Source organism: Lissotriton vulgaris, chromosome 2_1 (assembly GCF_964263255.1).
Source record: "Lissotriton vulgaris chromosome 2_1, aLisVul1.2, whole genome shotgun sequence".
Taxonomy (NCBI): Eukaryota; Metazoa; Chordata; class Amphibia; order Caudata; family Salamandridae; genus Lissotriton; species Lissotriton vulgaris.
The window spans coordinates 777,047,846-777,069,913 of record NC_141687.1 but is presented as its reverse complement, the minus strand read 5'-3'; the positions used below and the strand labels follow the sequence as shown (position 1 = coordinate 777,069,913).

The 22,068-nt window shown below is 48.8% G+C and overlaps 2 protein-coding genes across 2 annotated transcripts in view; both read right to left on the bottom strand.

Annotated features, from left to right (window-relative positions):
* Positions 1-4,836: 4,836 nt before the first annotated feature.
* DLX1 (distal-less homeobox 1) lies at positions 4,837-11,385 on the bottom strand. Its single transcript, XM_086958690.1, has 3 exons — positions 9,063-11,385; positions 7,987-8,186; positions 4,837-5,883 (listed from the first exon to the last, which is right to left on the bottom strand). The coding sequence occupies exons 1-3, from the start codon at positions 9,379-9,381 to the stop codon at positions 5,629-5,631; spliced, it is 774 nt and encodes a 257-aa protein (XP_086814816.1). The 5' UTR covers positions 9,382-11,385; the 3' UTR covers positions 4,837-5,628.
* A 2,604-nt stretch (positions 11,386-13,989) lies between these two features.
* METAP1D (methionyl aminopeptidase type 1D, mitochondrial) overlaps positions 13,990-22,068 on the bottom strand; it is a 1,077,831-nt gene continuing 1,069,752 nt past the window's right edge. Inside the window, exons 9-12 of the mRNA XM_086956130.1 lie at positions 16,062-16,159; positions 15,468-15,515; positions 14,688-14,766; positions 13,990-14,581 (exon numbers count right to left, since the gene is read on the bottom strand). Of these exons, the coding sequence (XP_086812256.1) occupies positions 14,512-14,581; positions 14,688-14,766; positions 15,468-15,515; positions 16,062-16,159 (295 nt within the window). The 3' untranslated portion in view covers positions 13,990-14,511. The remainder of the gene's footprint in view (positions 14,582-14,687; positions 14,767-15,467; positions 15,516-16,061; positions 16,160-22,068) is intronic.

Genomic DNA, 22,068 nt, shown 5'->3' with positions numbered 1-22,068 from the left:
GAACCCCGATTTTGCAAATCAGGACCATATTACACGCTACATTTTTTACATTACAAGTTTACTTTAGGGCAGTTACCTTGAAAGGGATGTTTTCTCCAGTTGAGAAAGTTTTATTGAAAACAGTAAGTGAAATACTAGATTATATTGTATGGTTGTCTACAGAAAAAAGCACAAAGAATTACTTCATTGAGTACTTAAGGATGTAGAATTTAAAAGAAATCATTTCCTTTGTTAAAAACACACTGTGCTGTCTGTAGAAGGAAGAGGTTGTTGAAACTGTTCTCTGAAGGTGCAACTAACAGTGGACATTGGCTGGAATTAGAATGATCAGGTTGCTTTTTACCTTTCACGAATGAATGTTGATTAAACAACTGACAGTTTTAAAGCTGTAACGAATGATTTGGGGTTGTCATTATGATGATGGAACCCATATATATACCACAGGGAGCTACAACCTGCTCTGCGTTTTTAAAGGGTGCCTCTGAAATATGAGTTTTTATACCACTACCTTTTTTGCATTAAAGGTACCCAATCGTGTATAATAAAGTTGTTCAGAATGTGTCTCTCTGTGTGCAGTATGTTTCTTCTGCTTATAGACGTTAACATATTTTAACATAAAATGAAACTCTTAAAAGCATAGTGAAAAAGAAGTTGTGGTTACTATACAAATGTGAGAAATCCGGTAATTACCTCACCGATGGATTGACAAATGACATCACAGACATCGCTGATGATATTGAATATCACCTTAATATTGACCTCATCAATGTCATTACTATATAACAGTATAGTATTTTAGTTTGGATATGGTTTGTCATTTAATTATGTTGTATTGTTAAGACTTGCTACTTATTGGTATACATTTTATGGGGTTATACCCATTGTATTTCGGGTGCAATTTATGATTTCAATGGTGAGGAAATACGATTATGGTTTGCTCAGCTACCTGTAGCATGCCAATGTCCGGGGTTCTTTGCTCTTAAGTTATCATAACTTCACTTTAACTACAGTATTTTCTGATGTACTATGAGCAAAATAAACCTTAAATTATCATTTGCAACGTTTTCAATTGGTTTTGGGGGTTTACTAATAGGGTGCATTGCCTGTTGCATTGTGCAACTCCCATTGAGGATGGCCACAAGGCCCCATTGCCCTGCATCCCAAGCATCGAACTCCAGCAGTACATGGACTTTGATCTTCAGAAGTCAGGGTTGGCTATAGGGTCTTGCCAGTGGCCAAGTCATTTACCTCACCTCCCCACATCCAAGTTTTTGAATGGACAGCATTCTCAATGCCTTATGTCCAACTTCCCACATACCTAATTATTGCATCTTTGGCCACTGGGTCTGACCCTGCACCAAGCCTCCTTGTTGCCCAACTTCAAAACATATGGCCTTCGGCCGGGTAGAGTGGGGGTTAGCTACATGCAACAAGCCCATCCTCATATGCACCCAACTACAGTTGCACTGTGTAACGGACATGCAAACATTCTGCCAATAGCAGTGGGCTGTAGGGGCAGACCGTGTTTGAGCACCCCACTAAATAACCAGCTGCATATTGCCTTCTGTAGTGCATGCAGAGTACACTCTGGTGGCACCAAACTTGACCACATGCTTTAGTTTAATTGGAAAATATTACCAAGATGTGCCTTGCAACACTAACGTTGCAAGTAAACCAAAAATGTACTTTTCACTGAAAACCAAGTCCTAACTATAACTACAGTCATTATTTTTTTCATCTGTGTGTGTGTGTGTGTATATATATATATATATATATATATATATATATATATATATACACATACATATATATGTGTTTCCTTAAAACGCTGTTAAAAGCTAATTATGGTTCAGCAAATACAAAAGAAGCACTAAAATTTGCCAATTATGATATGCAATACAGATGGCGAACCATAAGATAGTTCCCCTCCCCATCATGCTCAGTACACCTGCTTGCTGAAGGCAAGTGTTAAAAAAGGTTATCTCCCAAGAGGAGCAGGGTGTGTGCTATGATCTGAGTAGCCGGCAAATGTCTGTAGATGCTTGGTTTTTGTGATCGCTGAGGCATGACTAACTTTTAGCGGTATTTTTATGACTTGGGAGGGGGGGTGGGGGGTGGGTATGTGATGTAATGTACTTACTAGTCCAGTTCCCATCCTGCAGCCACCAATTCGGCATCTTACCAGGGCCTTCATCCAACTATAGCCTTGAGTCACTGTGACATGCAAGTAGTAATAATGAATCTAGATTGTCTTTATATGTGCGCACAGACACACACACACACACATATATGTATGTGTGTGCAAAAAAGAGCAGGTAACCCTGGGTAGTTGCTAAGTTTTGGGTGCTGGGCATCTCCTCTGCATCGAGCACTCTACAACACCAACAACACTCCAAATCTTCTCACCCCAAATGTCTGTCTTTCTAGCAGAGTTTTAAAGCATAGGACTAGCATAGTGCCATTCATACCAGCTAGAAAGTGAGTAAGCCCGTTTCCATTTTAGGGCAAAGCCTTTAAGCATCGGATTAGCAATTGCCATCCACGCCGAGCTGAAAAATGACAAAAGCTGGTTACCATTTCAAGAACATAAAGGAGCTGCTCTCCGCCTAATGCTGGCGAACTACCTGGGGTTCCCTGCTGTTTTTTTACAGAATTAATGTGGCACTCTAAGGGTAAACTGCATCGTATAGATAGATAGATAGATAGATAGATAGATAGATAGATAGATAGATAGATAGATAGATAGATAGATAGATAGATAGATAGATAGATAGATAGATAGATAGATGCAGTGACATTGTATGAATCAGAAAACTCATGGATGATGCCCCTATCTCACAAAGATATTAAATAGTACTCTATTCCTGTATGCACGCTTTATGCCAATCTGTTTTCCTGTATAGAGGATATACACCCAGGAATTGGACCACAAGCTGTACACAAGGCCTTGGAAGTATTCTGTTAGATCAGAAATCATTAAATAGGCCTTGAGGTGGACCCAGTTTTCTTCTGTAAGATGATCGGGCCTGGCGTTTGAATTGCAGAGGCCAGAGACTTCAAAAGATATGCTGCACTGTAGTAATAACACAGAAACCGACCTCTGAACTGAAGAGATACATGTGTGAACGCAGGTTTATCCCTATAGCTGATTCTGATGGTATGCTTTGGGGGACACATTTCCTGTTCCGTGCATAGCTTACATTGTATATTTGAAGATATGCAGGGTGCAATGTGCCATTTATTACAATTGGTGAGTAGGGTTTGGGCAATGCTTCTTGAGAGGAAATATATAATGTGTCGTGGGTGTTGTGAATCATAACTAGGACACAAAAGGTACATTCCCTACAGCCAGATTTTGTACTCCAGCACGGCAAAGCCTTCCTTCCCTCTGTGTTATTGTAATAGTACGAGTCAAGGAAGCACACGACCTGCCTCTCTTCCCGAAGAGAGAACGGACCCATCCCCGTCCTCAGTAATGGGAACATTTAGACGTGTGCATCAGCATATATATTTTATATAAAGTGCGGTACTGAAAATCATGTATTAAAAACATACAAGGTAATTTGCAGATTAGTACGATGCCATGACTAGGGTTTCAATGAAAATATATGGAAGCTTTGTGTTTTTTTCGTTCACAATTTGCGAGATGCTCATGTGTGTATGTGTAGGCTGTACATTGGTCCAGCGGCTAACATATGCATATGTATATATATATATATATATATATATATATATATATATATATACATATATACATATACACATATACACACACACACACACACACACACATATTATATATGCAAAAAAGGGAAGCAAGGAACTCTGGTTAGTTCCCAAGTTTAGACAGAGAGCAGTGCAGATATTTACACATAAATATTCTGAACCATACTTTGCTTTTAACTGTGGTGTTTAAGTATATATATATATATATATATATATATATATATATATATATATATATATATATATATATATATATATATATATATATATATATATATATATATATATATATATATATATATATATATATATATATATATATATATATATGCAATTCGTCAAACAGTTTCAAAACTGTAACCAAGACAATATTTGCATTTTCTTTTTCAATGGTAAGTCATGCCCTATCATATCTCACTGTGTTAAACTCCTCAACACGTTATGTTACATGGACAATAGACGCTGTGCTTCAGTGCCACAGTGAAGCCCTGTTGTAAATGAAGAAATTAGCAGCTACGGGCAGATTCCACTCACCTGGAAGGCCCCCAATAAAAGGATATTCCTTTAAGAAACGCCCAGCGGTACACGGATCGCATAGCAGAGAGAGGCACTATACACGGACTTTAATCAAACGTGTGCCCGTTATACCTGAGGGACTGGTCGGGTTCCGCGGTGGTGGGAAGAGAGGCTTTCCGGGTTTCTAGCACCATGTTGGTCGGTGCCGAGATGCGTTCAGAAGCGGGCCTTGAAGTCCTTCCTCTGGGCGCTTGTGAGTCCGTGCTCCGGAGGACGCTGCTGCTCAGGTTATGTTGCCGGTCAGGGCTGCGGGCTCTCCACGCCGCACACAGCCCACAGATGCCCGGCACAGCTGAAGCCAGGCGCGGTGCAGTCACGTTACACGCCGCGCTTTTTTACAATTCACGTTTATTGACTCAGGAAAACACACCACCGACTGCATTCGAGTGCCTTCCGCTGCGGTTTGGCTGTTTCGATTGTGCGACAGGGCTGTACAGATGTGTCCTCTGTGACTGGTACATTTATTGGCCTGAAAATGTGAATTGCAGCAAACACAACATATGGAAGACAGTTGCTAAAGAAAACAACACGTCCTTTTTTCGAACCCATATTTTACTGCCAATAAAGAAACTTTATAATCTATGTACAGATTGTTTAAAGATACAAATCAATAAATTAACATTTCCAATAGAAAACTAAACTTTGACATAAAGAACACGAAAACACTGCCGCTTCGGCAATCACATATTCCGGATTTGACACGGATCCGCGAATCCACAGGTTTCACGGCACAGGAACAAAAACAGACGAGGCTAAACATGTGCAGTGTGTTTACAGAACAGCAACGGGTATGTACAGCGGGCCACGGCTCGGAGCGCGCCCCCGGGGACACCTCTGTAGGGGTTAAAGCTGAAGTGTCACAAACTGTCCATTATTGACACTCCTCCTTGGGGGAGGCACTGGGTGTGCCGCGAGTCAGGCAAAGTTCCCGTTCCCGGCAGCAATACATCGCATTTAATCTATCACCATTGGACATGTAACAAAAAATAATAAAATACCGCTCCGGTACGCTCCCCGTTCTTCTGTAAACGTAGAAAAGTCATTGTAAAAGTTAAAAAGCGTCTTCTTTTTCAACAGTACTTCAGTGGTGCGTTTCGAACAGTGCTTCATCGATAGACTTTTCAAGTCCGTGTTGTCAATAAATAACCCCAGACCCCTCCCAGTTCTTTTCCTCACTGGAGCCCATCTCCCCGACAAAAAACAACCGCAGAGCGCACGGGAGTCACGCACAGGCTGTGGGGGCGAGGGGTGTCTGCCGCCGGGGTCCTGCCCCGCACCCCCTCCGCCCTCGGGCTCAGTGCCTCCAGTTCTGCCGTGCTGCCTTCCTCACATGAGCTGCGGCTGCTGCATGGCCTCCTGGTGCGCCGAGGGGTACCACGAGGTGTAGCTGGGGATGTAGGCGCCCGGGCCCCCCGAAGAGCCCTTGCCGCCGGAGCCGGCCGTGTTCCACACCGGGGCCACCGGGGGCGAACTGGCCGCCAGGGCCCGCCCGTTGGCGAGTGCGCTGCTATCCAGACCGGCGCCTCCCTGCTTCATCAGCTTCTTGAACTTGGAGCGCTTGTTCTGGAACCAGATCTTCACCTGGGAAGAGAGAGAAACGGTTACCACGTGTGATCTGGGGCACAACAGACTGTAGCGCAATCTCTATTTTAATAAAGCAGCGCGATGTGCCCGGACAATTCCGTGGCCTACCAGAGCAAGAACGACTGTCAAAACACAGCCAAAAAAACGTTTACTATAACTGATCGTGCAAAATACAAAGGCGCGAAACTGCTCCTTTTAACAAGAGTAAAGCGCCTTACACAGATGTCATTGTCTAAGAAATGAGTAGGTTTGCACAGCAGAGAAAACAGTTCTCTTGAGAATAAAGGAATATTCCAATATAAGTAAAACTTTTTAAAGGGCACTCGTTCTTATCAAGCACAGGTCACACATATTTTCTTAAATCGATTAAAAAAAACACTATTTGGAACCGGACATATTAGCTAACCATGTGTGTTGTGGAGACAGGGATAAAATAGATTATGGTTCAATTCTGCTATACTGTCTGCAATGACTCAATATTTCGCACACTATTTCAGAGCCTTTGACATCTGCCTTTTGTGAGGTGTGTGCTAGCGTGTACATGCACATGTATTAGTATGCGCCTTTAAGCCAGTGTGCGCCGCGCGCTTCTGTGGTTGTGTCTTGTCTGTTTTTAGGTGACCATCAGCCTGTGATTGTGACCGAGTGTTACTTTGCACTGTGGCTTGTGAATTTGCCTTTTGCATGTGTGGGATCGCGGGTCGCGTTCTTCGATGCTTGTGATGCCTGGCGAGATAACACACACACTAGCCACTAGATAAAGGTGTGCCGTGAAGCAATGGTCAGACGCCGTGCTACTTCACAAAGGGGACAACCTCTTACTGTAACGTTGAGCAGTACGAAATAGTTCTTAGTCTATACAGAAATGAGCGCGCGAGGAAGGCGGCCATTGTTGGAGTAATGTTTCCAGACGTGGTCTTTAAATGAAGCGTCTGCCTTGGCAGGACCCTCGGTGCCAATGTGACCTCGGGTACTGTCAGTGCATGTTACTAAGATGACGCAGGGGTGGAGTGCAGACAGCACAGAAGAGTTATGGGGTCCGTGTGTCCCAGTGGCGGCTCTGCTCCCACAGGTGCCCCCTCACCTGGTGAACCTTTCTACTCAGGCTTGAGTGTGTGCAGATGGACAGGGGGTGAGGTGTGCCCCTCGCCTGGATCTGCGTGAGCGTGGAGGCAGACAGGGTCACGTACACGGATGTGAGTCAGGAGGTCCAGGGCCAGTGATTTCAATGAGCAGGTACTCACAGGTATTGAGTACTTGCAGCTTTTTTTTAATTTATGGGGAGAACAGCTGCACTTCTCCGCAGGGTTGCAATGATTCCAATGGGACAGTACCATCACGTCTCAGTTGCAGACGGGTATTTTGGGCTAGTGAGTACCTGTACGTTTCCTCGATCAATTGAAGCACTGGCCAGGGGTTGCAAGGCTGCAGGCATGGGGTGAGATGGACCCTGTGTCCAGATCTGTGTGACAGGAAGTGAGGCAGGCTCTTCACTAAATCTGGGCGATGCCTGCGGCGGTGGCAAGGCTGAAGGTATGGCCAGTGTGGGTTACCTTACCCGAGGATGAGGCATAACGTCAGGCGGCTTGCCTTACATGGGGCATAGAGTGAGGTGGGTTCGCTTACCCGGACCTGGGCATAAAATGAGGTGGGTTCCCTCACATGAGGCTGGGACACGAAGCAGGGTGAGTTCCCTTACCCAGGCTGGAGGCACTCAGTGGAGAGTACGCCATTACTTCGGCTTGGGGCATATGTAGCGAGGTGGGTTCCCTTCTCCGGACAGGGGAATGGGGTGTGGGGCAGTTCCCCGGGGTCATGAAATGAGGGTGGGCCCTTTACAAGGCCTGTGCCATGAAGTAAGGAGGGGGCCCCCTTACCTGGGCTGGAACTTGGAGTGATATGGATTGTGCCTGGGGCATGGAGTGACGTGAGTTCCCTTACCCGGCTCTGGCAAATGGAGAGATGAGGGTCCCCTACCCAGGCCTGGGAGTGAGGAGGGGTCCCTTAGCCAGGCCTGGGGCATGGAGTGATGTGGTTTCCCGTAGCCAGGTCCGGTTCCCTAAACCAGGCTAAAGGCACTACGCAGGGGCGCTCTCTTACCTGTGTCTGCGTGAGGCCCAGGGAGGCGGCCAGCTCGGCCCGCTCGGGCAGCGCCAGGTACTGGGTCTGCTGGAAGCGCCGGTTCAACGCCTGCAGCTGCAGGCTGGAGTAGATGGTCCGGGGCTTGCGGATCTTCTTGCCCTTGCCGTTGAATCGGACCTCCCCGCCTTCCACCACCGTGCTCTTCTCCGAGTCGGGCCCTGCAGGGAGAGCAGAACAACAATAACAGTCACAATAACAACCGCGCAGCCCAAGAACAGGCCAGTCCAAAGAGCAGGTGAGAGCACAAAGGCTCTTGGCTATTTTGGCAGCCCGCTCCTCAGCGAAACTTTGCTATTTTTACCGGCTGCAGTTTAGGTTTAATTACCCTTAATTGCATACATTGTTTATAGCGCTACGCAATAAATAATTACCGAGACTAATAGGCACACATCTGGGCTGCGGTGGCAGTCGGCGCTGCGCGGGGCTCGGCGGGCTGCAGGAGCCGGGATCGGCGCCGCGAGGAGGGAGCAGGAAACGGCAGCTCCGGGGTAAGAGGCGAGGGTGGAGGGGTGGGTGTCTCGGTGCCAGGGGCGGGGTGTCTCCAGAGGTGTCCCGCGCATGGAGAGGGATGCTGCAAGCAGCTACGAGCTGGTGGGGAGTGATAACTGCAGATAGAGTCGGGCAGAACCTGCCCCGGGCAGGTACCCATGGCCCCGGGGGTGGTGGTGAGGATGGAGGTTCGTCGCTCAGGCCGTGGGCTCACCATGTTATCGGCTGGGGGTGTCATGAGAGAAATGCACGTTTCTGTGGACGGACGTATTGTAGGATCTCAGGCTGTGGGCGAAGCAGTTCTAGCGCCCAGAGTGGGGAGTGTATAGCGCCCAGAGTCCAGAGTGGGGGTGTATAGTGCCCAGAGTGGGGAGTGTATAGCGGCCAGAGTGGGGAGTGTACATCGCCCAGAGTGGGGAGTGTATAGCGCCCAGAGTCCAGAGTGGGGGTGTATAGCGCCCAGAGTGGGGAGTGTATAGCGCCCAGAGTGAGAGAGCAGTGAGAGCGCAGCGCGAGCGCAGGGTCCCCCGCCGGAGCGGCCGTACCTGTGTCCTCCAGCCGGCCCGGGCCCAGGCTGCTGCTGCCGGGGTAGGAGGGCTGCCCGGCGCCGCCGCTGCCGCCGATGTAGGGGTTGGAGGCGGGGTGGCTGCTCACCGGGCTGACGTAGGGGTAGCCCAGGGGTCTGGAGAAGGAGGCGGCGCCGCTGTACGAGCCCTCGTGCTGCGAGTGCAGGCAGTGCATGGAGTAGTGGCCGTGCGCCATGGCCGAGGGGGACATCTGCTGGCTGGGGGGCCCGAACTCCATGAAGACCGCCTTCCCGGACACCGGGCTGCTCAGGCTCTCCGGCATGGCGGTCATCGTCATCCTCCGCTCTCCTCGCCGCCCCTGCTCCCGCGCGTGTGCTCCGGGGACACCGGCGGACCCAATTTAAGCGGATCAGATTTTTTCACTTTCCATTCATAAGAAAATGGAGTTTGTCTCTTTGAAAAGTCGGAGCATGATGCTGCTCAGCGGCACAAACTCGCCTAAAAGGTTTCACTCTGCCGCCGTGAATATTCATGAGCCGGAGGAGCTGATTGGCCCGCTGCCTGGATGCCCGGCTTTGATTGGTCACTGCCGGTCTGGCTCTTCTGGACTACAGAGCGAGCTGAGGTACAGAGGGGCAACTTCCCCACAGCCTGTGATCCTGGAATATAACAACAGAGTACAATCAACTGTACAAGGCGGGAGGGAGCAGGCAGGAAGAGCAGGCAGGAAACACACACCCAACCCAGACACTGCCAGCCCAATCACACGTGCTAACGCACACACACTGCAGCCCCCCTGGAACACACATAGAACAACACCATACAATACAACGAGTAATGCAACAACCCCCATGCAGACAGGGAATTTAACCGACAACAAAGAGCAGGAAGGAATCACACGACAGCCCTCACCCGAACCCTGTGCAGCCCGAACATAAGTGCTACAGCTCACGCCACTCTCTCAGCAGCCTCTGCGCATTAACAACACAGCACAATTCAATAAAGTGTGCAACGAAATGGAGGCCATGCAAGCAGGGGATCTAGCGAGAATCACATGACAGCTCTCATCTAAACCCCGTGCAGCCCGAACACAAGTGTTAAAGCACGGCTACTCTCGCTACAACCACCTACTCTAATATAAGAGCAGTCCAATAAAGTGTGTAACGAAATGGATGCCACGCAGGCAGCGAATGTAACTGGCAACACAGAGCAGGCAGCCATCACACCCCAGTCCTTGCCAGAACCCTGAACCAGTGCAAACACAGGTGCTAAAACACACGCTACTCCCACAACTCAAACCCTGGCCCTTTCCTATTAGAGCACAGTTTAATAAAGTGTGTAACGAAATAGATGACAGGCAGGCAGGTAATGTAACTGGCAACACAGAGCAGGCAGGAATCACACGACAACCCTCATCTGGCCCCTGTACCAGTCCAAACACCGCTGCTAAAACACGTGTTACTCTCACAACAGCATCTGGTATACTTCAATATAACAGTACAATCCAATAAAGTGTGTTATTAAATGGACCCCAAGCAGGCAGGAATCACAACACACACTCACCAGACGCCATCAACCAAAAGGGCACACCAATCTCCAGAGCAAGTGCGCCAGGATTAAACTACAAATCGCAATAAAGCGTGCAACCCGGAGGGCAGAATGCAGCTAGGACACAGGAGGGACAGGCCGGCAGGCTTCAGTGCACAGCTTTCACCCACTCAAACCCTGCAAAGCCAAAGACACTGCTAACGCACACAGCACTCCCTTAGAACGAGCACATACCAGCACATCAAATTCAAGGGTGCAATGCAGAGGACACGCTAAATGGCGCGAAGGAGGCAGGCAACCCAAAGTAGGCAGGAATGTTAACAAAACTCTCCCAAAAACTCTCAGCCACCTACACCCATCCCCACGAACAACAGCACATTGCAATACAATGGGCAGTGCGGAGATAAAATGGAGGCAGGCAGGATTTATGGCACAGCCCTCACCCAGCTCAGGCAGATGGCCTAAACACCACCACGGTCCTCCAATACAACCCCAAGGTACACTACACTTCACAGTGCAGAGAGGACTGCAGACAGGGAGGCGTGGAACTGTGCAGGCAGCAGAGCAGGCAGGAGTGCTTTAAGTACCGACACCCATTCAGCCTCGTCGCAGGCATACGTGCGCCCCTGAACCCCGTCTCCTCCAGCCAGGGAAAATGACAACCTGAATGAACTAACAGTGAAGGAGGCACTGTGAAGCACATGATGGCATGAGGAACAGGCAGGGGGACAAGCAACCACCGCACCCCTGGCGCCTCCCCATCCCGCCCCGAGCACCTCTACCTCCACTGAGACCCGGCAGCAAACGCAAACTCTGTCATCTGCCGCACACTGCGCCAAAGATGAGATGACAGACCGTCCAGACAAAGCGGCGCACGGCGGGCCTCTCAGGGGCGCATCTTTGAATGGGCTCTTTCTCATGTGAATCCTTTTATTTGCTTCTGTCGGCACGCGGCTAGAGCGTGAGGCGCGCCCCCCTCTTCCGTCAAACATACCGCAGAACGCCCGTGTCCCTCCACCAGGGATGAGCATTATTCTAAAATAAATACAAACAAAGTCCCCGCCGCTCAGCTCGCACCTCATAAGCACCTCGAGGAGGAGGAGAGGAATGCGGCGCTAGTCCCCGGTGCTGCACAGAGTCGCCCATGCCGGCCTGTGTTTCCACCACAGCAGAGGTGTCAGGCTGCATGCAAACAAACAGAAGAACCGCGAACCCGTCCAGGAGAGCGACGGGACCTTACTGCTGGAGGAAACGCCGGGCTGGGGCCGGGGCCGCCACCGCCCTGGGGGAATCCCCGATCAGAGGCCGCAGAATTACCCAGTGTTGACGGTTCCTCGTTTCGTAATGCCGCGCCGTAACATGAAAATGATCTTGTGAAAGTTCACACGTGCAGAAGTATTAGTTACTGATTCGTTTGATTAAATGCTAGTCTCAAGTGCTCTGATCCGCAGCTGAAGGCGGCCCATTAGCATAACACTGATGTTTAATTTTCATACGCATAATTAGCCATATATTTAACGCTAATAGCAACACGCAGCCTCGCCGGCGTTAAACAGCCTGCGATGTGATGTGGCCTGGGCTGAACCCTCTCGGCTACACCTAAGGTGCCTGGGGTGGCAGGCTCAGGCCCGCAGCCTGGCGAGGGGATCCCGGCGCCGGGCCTCCCTGGGAGGCTATCGCCCCCTCCTCGCCCCGCTGAGGGATGTCACAGGCTGCCCCACCTTTCCAGGCTATCCCCTTACAATCCGTGGAGCTGTTTCCTAATGTGGCTGACACGGGCTGTGAGCCTTAAACGGGCCCGGCAGTAGGTCAGCACTCACCTGTTCGTAGCACTGAGGCGTGTCGGTGATCACAGAAAGCGCCCACTCCTCCCAGAGGAGCTAGTGTGCTGCACGAAAGGTTTTTACCCGACAAGGGTGCTAAATGTAAACTGCCAGATCAGTGACACTGGGCAGGAAGAGGGGTAGTGAAGTCTCTCCCTAAAGGTCACGAACGAATGTGTTTATTACGATCACACAGCAGAACAGAAATACGCGGCACAGTCATATGTAGTTTATTTAAATGTGCCCCGTAAGAAAGCTGGTGTTTTCAGGCCACGCGTACATGTATGAAGAGCGGCCGGGAAAACTCAGTGCAATTCACTGTGACAACGCCCGAATGGAAATTTGACACAAACATCAAAGCCCCTTAAAGGAGTTTTTTTTGTGTTTGACGCACCAGCACCTGTTCCCAAAGCCCTCCACCCGACGCCAAGTTGCGAGATTGGGCAGAGTCCCTTCCGCGACCCGAGGGCAGGAAGCAGATCGCGGGGGGAGCGGGCCTCTTTGCTGAGAGCGGCGGCCATGTGTGGCGATGGCCTCCAGATGCGGCGTTTCTCCATCAAAGGAGGGGTTACCGGTTAAGCCGCTGGGAGCCCCCCCCCCCCCCCCCCCCCACCCCCGAAGGCTTCCCCTGGTATTCTCCAGACGGCCCGCACCCTGCCTCCGCGGCTCCCAGTACCGCTCTATGCATCCACGGGAATGGAGGCTACAGCCATTACAACACAAACAGCTCGCTACCTCAACAGCTGAGAACAGATCTGCAACTCGAATAAAAGTATTCCCAGATACTCGCGCCTAGGCAGAAGCTGCAACCACTGCCACCGATTCCCTTGCCCAGACAGGGGGGCTGGGACCCCGACACTCTCTCAAGAAGTTTGCAAAGCCTGCTGCTGTCCCAGCTTTTCCTCTGCAGGAACAGAGGCTCCCCTCCATCCCCCCTGAGACGAGACACACTTCTGTTCACCCCGCTAAAATATATTTAATTTTCCACACATCCCTCTGCGAGGATGTTGCATTTCATTACAGCCTGACGGCCGTGTCACTAAGCACTGCACGCGCCCAGCGAGCATGATTCCCCTACTCCTAATAAAGAGCGCTGCGAGCACTTGTGAAGATTCAGCCCGCTCCCCCGTGTCCGAGGCTAGCTGCCCCCTGTATGTTTCCCATGGAAAGACTTTCGTACCCTCCCATGCCCCACCGTCCTACATTGTCATTTTATGATATCTGATATCTGACTTGGGGTAGACGCAGATTTACTACAAACAAAAATGGATTTTTAAAACAGTATCTAAATACGAGCCCCCAAAATAAGTGTATGGGTGCACTTGTGTTTGTTACCGAGAACGGATTCATTGAAATTAATATTTCCCAGCTGCATTATTTTAAGTGCGCACAGCGTCGTTTTTTTCTGCGTCAGATGAGTTCACACAAAAAGAAAACTGTATTATCTGTTCATAGACTGCGCTACACAAACGCACCCAACATCTGTTCAGGGTTTCAGTAAATACTACACCTCACAATCACTTTATAAACATTAAAACACCACCAAAGTAAGGACAACGAAATACAACTTTATCTTTTTTAAACCTTACAGTTTATTTAAATGCAAAACAGGGGATGGAAAGACAAAGTACTTTTATCATATGGATGCACGAATAGAAGCTGCAAAAAAAACAGTAAACGGCGTTTTTTTAGCAGGCGCAGACGGGACAGCTCAGAAATGTTTGTTTTCTGTTGGTAAATACAGCTGACGAAACGGGGTTTGGAGAAACCCATTAGGGCATTAAGCAAAATCAAAATACGTGACTGAGAAATTAACAGCAGCGCTGGCAACACATTGTGTCACCTTCTGGAACAGACCTGCGTAGATTAAACGTATTTTCGTGGCCCCCAGGCATATTATTCATTGAGCCGTAGCGCCGCGCACACGAAGCAGACCTGATCATGTGTTTGTTGACATCTTCGTACATGCACGCAGAAAAGAGACAGTGTGTACTTTACATTGAATATGTGTATCCCCGAGCCAGCACACAAAGAACATCTCCACAAGGGTCTCCAAAGTCTGGGTGCGCAGATGCGCTTCGGGAATTCCTCAGGCGCTATAGTGCGTCCGTCAGGATCTCAGCCCCGTCCCTTGTGATGACAACGGTGTGCTCAAACTGCGCCGATCTGCCAGAAATATTAAGAGTTAGCAGCGGGTAATGTCCGACCCTTGCGGACCAAGTAATCTCCCCTCCACCACACACACACACACACACCTCTTCCCCAGACCCACCTTTTATTGTCCACGGATACCGCTGTCCACTTATCTTCGAGGATACGGAACTCCGGGGACCCCTCCATTATTATGGGCTCTGAAAAAAAATACAAGGGTGTCACTGGCCAGACAAAAGCAGCGCCTTGCATGTGTGATGTCAGCAAACACTTCCATAGCGCTGCGATGCCCTGCTTACTAAACGATGCGGGGGACGCGCGCCTACCACTTCCACTGTCGGTTCTATCATTCCGCACAGCTACCAAAAGCGACCTCAAGGACCTGTGACACAAAATCCCACCAGCACCCACTGTTTACAGGGCCCTTGGGTACATTTTGTGTCCGGCAGTTTATTGTAAATCTACTTAAATCACTCGAACAACAGTTCGTTCCATCGAAGTGTGCCCGTGTTGTTGTTTTTATTTTTATGGTAATGCGCTCTACAACGATGAACCAATGTATTATTTTATTACGGCCATGGGGTCTTAACGTTCAGATGTATTTCAAACATTTCTATAAATGCAAAAAAGGATAGAGCGCAAAACGAACAACGAACCCGTTCCTGCCGTGTTGGGGAAGGAAGACATGCTTACAGCCTGGGTTAAACAGCTTCACCGGCCCCCCACCCAGCCCCAGTGGCAAGACCAAGAGGACGCAGACACCGGAGGTGGCCCTGTGGGATCCGCTGCCAGCGCATGAACCAGGGACAGCGCCCACACACCGGAGTGACCCTGCGGGCACACTCCGCACCCTTGCCTCGGGGGTCGCTGTGGCATAGAAGTAAGAAGAGGCGCCACTGACCTACTGTAAACGCCATGCCCTCCTCCATCCGCAGGTCACTGGCATTAGCTGCAAGAGAGAAGACACGGCCTTAGAGGGCCCCGGGAAGAGGACGCAAGCGAACAGGTCAGCTCGGCATGCAGGTGGGAGGAGCGCATGATTGTAAGCACACATTAGCACCTTCACAGGGTACTACTGGCATTAAAAGGACAACAGCCACCATCCGCCCCTCCATTCCAGCACCCACCCCGGCCTGGGGGAATGGAGGGTACAGTGTCTCGCACTGAACACGTTTTCAGTCAGCATCATTCCCAGATTCACCATTTCACACATTCATGTCTGTCAGTTCCATGCATTGGAAACCGTCACCCCCTGCCAGGGCGGGGAGAAAGTCACGCGCGGGGGTGCATTTCAGAAACACTGGAGGTACGCAGGGTGCATAGAGCGGTCACGGGGCCCCCAAGCCCAGCAGGAGACCCTCGCCCTCCCCTCTGCACGCCGAGGCTCGCCTCTGGGGCCTGCCCCGCTACAGACTCCAAATATTTACAGAACGCCAAGGACGTCCCGGGAGGTGCAGTGTGCACCTGGCCCACCAGAGCCCCCCGCGCTGCTTACCGTGGTGCCAGACCTCAGGGTGCCCGTGGAAGTAGGACCCGATCCCGTGGCCGACGAAGCTGGGGCAGACCTGGAACCCGCTCTGCTCTGCCAGGCGGCTGCATCCACGCCATCGGGTCCGGCCCACGAGAGGGGAGACAGAGAAAACAGAATCATCACTTCATGTGTGCGTACAAGACAGGCAATACAGTCACGTGGCAGGCGGCCTGAAAACAGCAGCAAAGCACCTCACAACAACAGCAGAGGCAAGCAGGTGTTACAACTCCGGTGAGCGAGGGAGCTGAGCGGGCTGCAAGAAGCCTCGCGTGCCTGGGGGTCGGGGTCCCTTGGAAGGCCCCGGCGCGCTTTGGTAGAGTCCTGTCCGAGGGGCACTGCGCCAGGCCTCGCCTACCTGTACTCCGGTGCCTTGGCACACACCTGTGTACCCAGCAGACAGCACCTGACCCCAGGTCACGGCTCAGGTCCCTGCTCTGACATCCCCCACCCCTCCCCGAGGCCCATGCAATGTCCCAGGGCAGAACCCCCCTGGAAGGGAGACTGAAGGCTTAGCAAGGATGGCAGCATTCATGGATTCATTCTAAGAGGCCTGTGCGGAATCCACAGGCCAGATAGAAGGGAGCCACACACTCGTAGTGGCGAACAAGCGCCAAGCAGGTAAACGCTGCCACTAAAACTTTCACAACTTCCCGCTTCTGTAGCAAAAGCAAAAACTGAACGTAGGGTCGACATTTGCTGCTTGTAAGGCGAGCACTCCTGAGAAGGGTGTCTTGAATGTACCCTACATGGGGCTATTTTCATTCTTCAACACTACTGGCTGCCGCACGGCAGAGTGTCATCACACACCACTTCAAGCGATACATACCACGCCTGTGAAATACATTATATTCACACTGTCCTATGTACATTAGTAGCAATCAGATGAATACAATTACTATGGGAGCATTGGATATGTACAATCATTTTCGGAGCACACGAGGCAGTGTGTACAGCAAAATAACACGTCCGTGGCTGTAATCGTGTATCTCCGTGTTATTTCCCCGCTAAGCAGCAATCATGTTCGTTTGTACAACCACTTAAAACCATGTGAAGTTTCAGATGAACACATCGAAGACAAGATATACATGCATGCAGCAATGTACATATCGTACGGAGGAGTGGTCGGTCCCTCATCTATAGGTTAATTCATAGGAAAACCACTTACAGGTCTCACTGAACGGCGCACATGCGTTACCTACTGTTACCAGCTCTTTAAAATATATTTGTAGTGGGCCTTCAGTGCGCCATGGGAGTATCTCTCGCTCATCTCATGCTATCCATGGCTATTTGGTATCATGTCACTCCAACGGAAACACTGCATTACATCACACGAGGGGCTTTTACACCCCAAGTACTCTGAATTGCAGCACATTACCTTATTTATCCCGCAGGTGCACTGAATAAAGAAAACCAATCATTTACAATAGGGTTTCTACTGTAGCCGTGTTTTTTTTAATGGTTCATTCAAACTGGACTCGAAATGGAAACAAGCCATATTGGCTTTGCCAGTGCTTGTTTGTTTAGCTAATAACGTTTGCACCGCTCCCTCAGTCTGTATGAAACTTCGAAAAAAATGTGATCGACTTCCGGGGCATCCGGAAAGTTTTCCGCTACTGGAGTTTGAGGTAGTGTGTCACGTTTTTCAAAGGTTGTACAGTAGAGCAGCTGTTTGGTACACGAATCCCCGACCCGGCAGAGCGCAAGAACAGTGGAAGTAGGATGTGCCCAGAGAGGCAAATCCTGTGACTTTCTCTAGACTCGTCCAAAACTGCTCTGTGCTTTTGCTATAACTTTAAAAGCAAAACAATCTGGAGAGGAAGTGGTCAACGGACTTTTCGGGGACGCGGACTAGTTGCTGGAAATGAACAATTTAATAATTCAATCACATTTGAGCTCTGCAACTCTTTTAAAGAAACCCGCAGAGCCCACGCTAAAGCAGCCTAACATTGTCTACATAGTCATAGAGCGATGCTAGTCACGGAAGCAGCACGGGCGAGGGGGCCTACACTCCCACTTTAACAGCTGGAGGGGGTGGGTGCACCGGGCTGCATGAGCAAGGGGAGACACTTGCACACATTGTTATGGCTCCTGTGACTCGATGGCAGTCGCTGGGCTCTAACCCGAGGCTCATAAACACAACACATGATTTACAATCTGATGACTGAGGCAAATCAGAGAAGACCGCCCCTACCCTCACGTCAAACACTTTACTGCTGAGACGAGTGCACGAGCATGAGAGGCCAGCCACCATAAACCCCCTAACGGGAAAACGCTCTGGATTAACAATGGAAGGAAGTATTACTCAGCAGTCAATGCATAAAAAATGTACAGCCAACCACCTGATCACATAATGCGGATCAACATTCAATCTTTATTATTCATGCTTCCCACAATTCATTCATTCAAATGTAGCCAATTTGAGAAAGACAATGTGTTTCGTCCTAGTGGGACTTCTTCAGGGAACGAGTTCTTGATGGGCGGCACAGTGTACAATTCCTGTAAGATCCTAGTCTTTTCGATATGGTCGTATCTGAGGGGTTTTATGACCCAATACTTGTAGGACGGATAATCTTTAAAGAGTCTAAATTCTGTCAAGTGAGGAACGGCTGGACCAAAAGCAACCATGTTTCATACCTTTTGCGTTCTTTTTAAAGCCCGCTCTGTGCCTAGGTTCTATGTAACATATGTGCAGATCTCCAGTTCAATAAGTCATTTTCTGCTCGAGCCACTTTACAGAGGTAGCCCCAGCACTGCTTGGTATTCAGCAGTACAATAATCTGTACAGTCCCCTCCCAGGACTCGGGGATGCTGTGCTTGTCCTCGTCGCGGAATGATCCCACCGTTTCATAGAAATTCCATGCAGCTTTTTCATTGTCAATGACCCGGAAGTGTATTCTCTCCTAATTCGTCTCTGGTTAGGATGCGAGCAAGACACACTTTCTAAACAGTGAAACAAAGTTTACACGATAAGCTGTGATGAAAATGCACAAAGCAGGATTGCAAAATAACGGCAACAGTTCTTAAACATATCTGCTTTTGACTAAACTGTTTGTCACTTGACAGCATTTGGAGTCTTTATAAATGACCCATCCTACACCACTTGTTTGATTATAAAGCCCTTCAGATGCAACTACATCGATAACACTAGGATTTTACAGGAATTGTATACTTTACCACTCACCAAGAACCCATTAGCCCTGAAGAAGTCCCAAGAGGACCAAACAGTTTGGCTTTCTCAATTGGCTACCATCGAATGCATTTACTGTGGGAAGCATGAATAAAGTTTGGATCATAAATTACTTCAAAGTCCTTTTTTTCATCATTGTTTCATTTAATGACACCAGGTGCTCATAATATACGACAGCAAGAGAATAGCATGATGGAGCAGTGGAGTGGGGGAACACATTCAACAAGAAAGCATGGAAGGAAAGACAGAAGATAGAGAAGCAGGGTGGGAGAGAAGGATGTAGAAAGCAACGGATGCTTTGATGGAGAAATAGATGCAGGGGTGGACTAATCAGTCCATGGATGGATGGAGAGAAGTATGGATGGGCAGATTGACAGAATATATGCTAAGGGGTGGATGAAGAGAAGGAAGCATGCATGTAACATACACCAATTGGCATTATTGCTTTCCGAATTTCCTTGAGGGACCATCGGAACGAATGTAAGACTCCACCGCCCCACTCACTGTCATTCGGAATATGGTCAAAAGTGGGATTTCGTTTATGTTTTTGGCTTCTCCCTGATTGGAGGGCCCATAATAGCATGAACAATGACTATATTTATTAAATAAAAAAGGTCTGTTTTTACTGAGTACTTTAAAACGAAGTCTTTAAATACTGAAAACGCCAAGGACTGCAACTGAAAGTTCGTGGTCTTTATATACTACAGTCGTGACATAGTCAGAGGCATTATACTTTGGCATTCTGGGTTTATCCACGGTAGTGGTTGCAGGGTGTGGCCAAAAGTCCTGAACCTGGGCACAGGATAGAAGACCCATGGCGTGGTCAGCACGCACTGAAGGGAGGTGTAGTGAACACAGACCATTCCTAGCAGGCTCCAGTGAAGGGTCAACAGAGACCATACCTAGCACTGGGGAAGAACAAGAGTGTGTACTGCACAGGGAAGGCCTAGCTCTGTGGCAACAGCCCCCACATAAGCACAGGCACAATCTGTGCACTGTGGGTTCTGTCAGCGGGGAAAACATTTATAATGCCATGTTCTTTCTTTATATTCCTAATAGGTGCTGTTGCGTTGCCACTGTGGGTATGTGAGGTCGTTTTCAAGAGATTCTGTTTTCAGCATTTGGTAATGGACGGTGTTTGAGTCACCTTCTTTAATGTCGCATGAGAATAAAAAAAAAGAATATATACATTAGGAGGGGGGGGGGGATTTCCTAGGTCTGCTCTGCACTCGTGATTTTGGCAGCTTCTATTTACACACAGCATCTGTTTTCAGAACTGGCGGTGCTTTGGTTCAATGAGAAATGTGTCTAATTTTATATACCCCTTTGTCAATGTTAAACTGCATACATCAAAGTAATAAAAACAAGTTTTCTAGGGATCAATGCCATAAAAACATGTTACTTAACCTTTGGTAATGACTAATCTGGTAGAGATTCTATCTAGCAGCAGATTATTCACCTTCAAATTATTTCCAGGTGTCAGACTAGGTCGGGAAATTTGTGATGAGCAGTAGCCCTGTGTGCCAGTAAGTGGTGCAGTTCGGCTCCGCATGTCATTAGGCATCATTCACACCGGAAGTGGAGTACACATTGTCGGCAAAACAATTTCACAACAAAGAGTCTTTCAGAATCGAACAGGTAAAGTGCCCGTCCCGATCGGCCTGATTGTCCAGACATTAGTGTTTTGTGAACGTGTGTAGAGAGGCCCATGTTGCTGCCTGGCAGATGTCCAGGACAGGTACTCTGTGAGCCAATGTATTGGTTGCAGTCTTGGTTAGCTCTGGTGGAATAAGCATGTTACCTTCAGCCCTAAGCTCTGGAACACTCTCCCTACAATGATCTCGTCAAGAGTTGCATCTACTTTTTCGCAAATCTTTAAAAACATGGCTATTCGCAATTTAATATCTGAAGCTTCATCCCTACTATTCATGACCATTTTTTATATCCCTAGTGCCTTAACACCTTTGGACAGCAAAGTTTGTGCTCTATAAGATCATCATTCTTTCATTCAGTGCTCCGACATACCCTTGAAGAGTTGGCCATCCACCCAGAAGTCTTTCGGGCAAGGTAGAATGACAATGCAATTTTTTGGTCCACATGGTGAAGCCGCTCCTCTTTCTTGGAGGAATGTGGTGGACAGCAAAAAGTAGGCAGGGTGATGGACTGGCCTACATTAGAGGGAGTGACTACGTTCAACAGAAAGGAAGCTCTGGTGCAAAGAACGAGCTTGGCTGGGTAGATGTTCAGGTACGAAGACTTAGACCACAAAGCCTGAAGCTCACTGACCCTCCAGGCAGATGTTATTGCCACCAGCAAGTGAGTCTTGATGATAGGAGCCCGAGAGGACAATTGTGCATTGGCTCTAAAAAACCGCACATCAAAAAAGGTTAGAACCAGATTAAGGTCCAATTGAGGCATGATGAAGGGCAAAGGTGGAATGTGTTGCAAACCTTTCAAGAACTTATTTACAACAGGGGATTTGAAGAGGAATGACTGATATGGCAATTAAAGAATAGCTGATATAGCAGACAGATAGTCCTTGAGGGTGCCCAGAGCACAGCCCTAATGGGCAAAAAAAAAGGTTTAAGAGAGGGGAGCAGAAAGAGGGTCAAACTGTTTTTCTGCACACCATGTCACAAACTTGCCCCAATGGCAGGCATATACAGTTTTGTTGAAGGGACACCTGGCTGCCATGATAACAGTGCAGACTTCAGGCGGAAGGTCGAAAGCTGTCAACTGTCATCCCTTCAATCTCCATGCATGAAGGCAGAGCGTTGACAGATT

Coding starts and splice junctions, on each gene's coding strand:
- DLX1 (XM_086958690.1), bottom strand. CDS start 9,381: ATGACGATGACCGCCATGCCGGAGAGCCTGAGCAGCCCGGTGTCCGGG. Junction 8,187..9,062: donor GGGCCGGCTGGAGGACACAG/GTACGGCCGCTC, acceptor CTCTCCCTGCAG/GGCCCGACTCGGAGAAGAGC. Junction 5,884..7,986: donor TGGGCCTCACGCAGACACAG/GTAAGAGAGCGC, acceptor CTCTCTTCCCAG/GTGAAGATCTGGTTCCAGAA.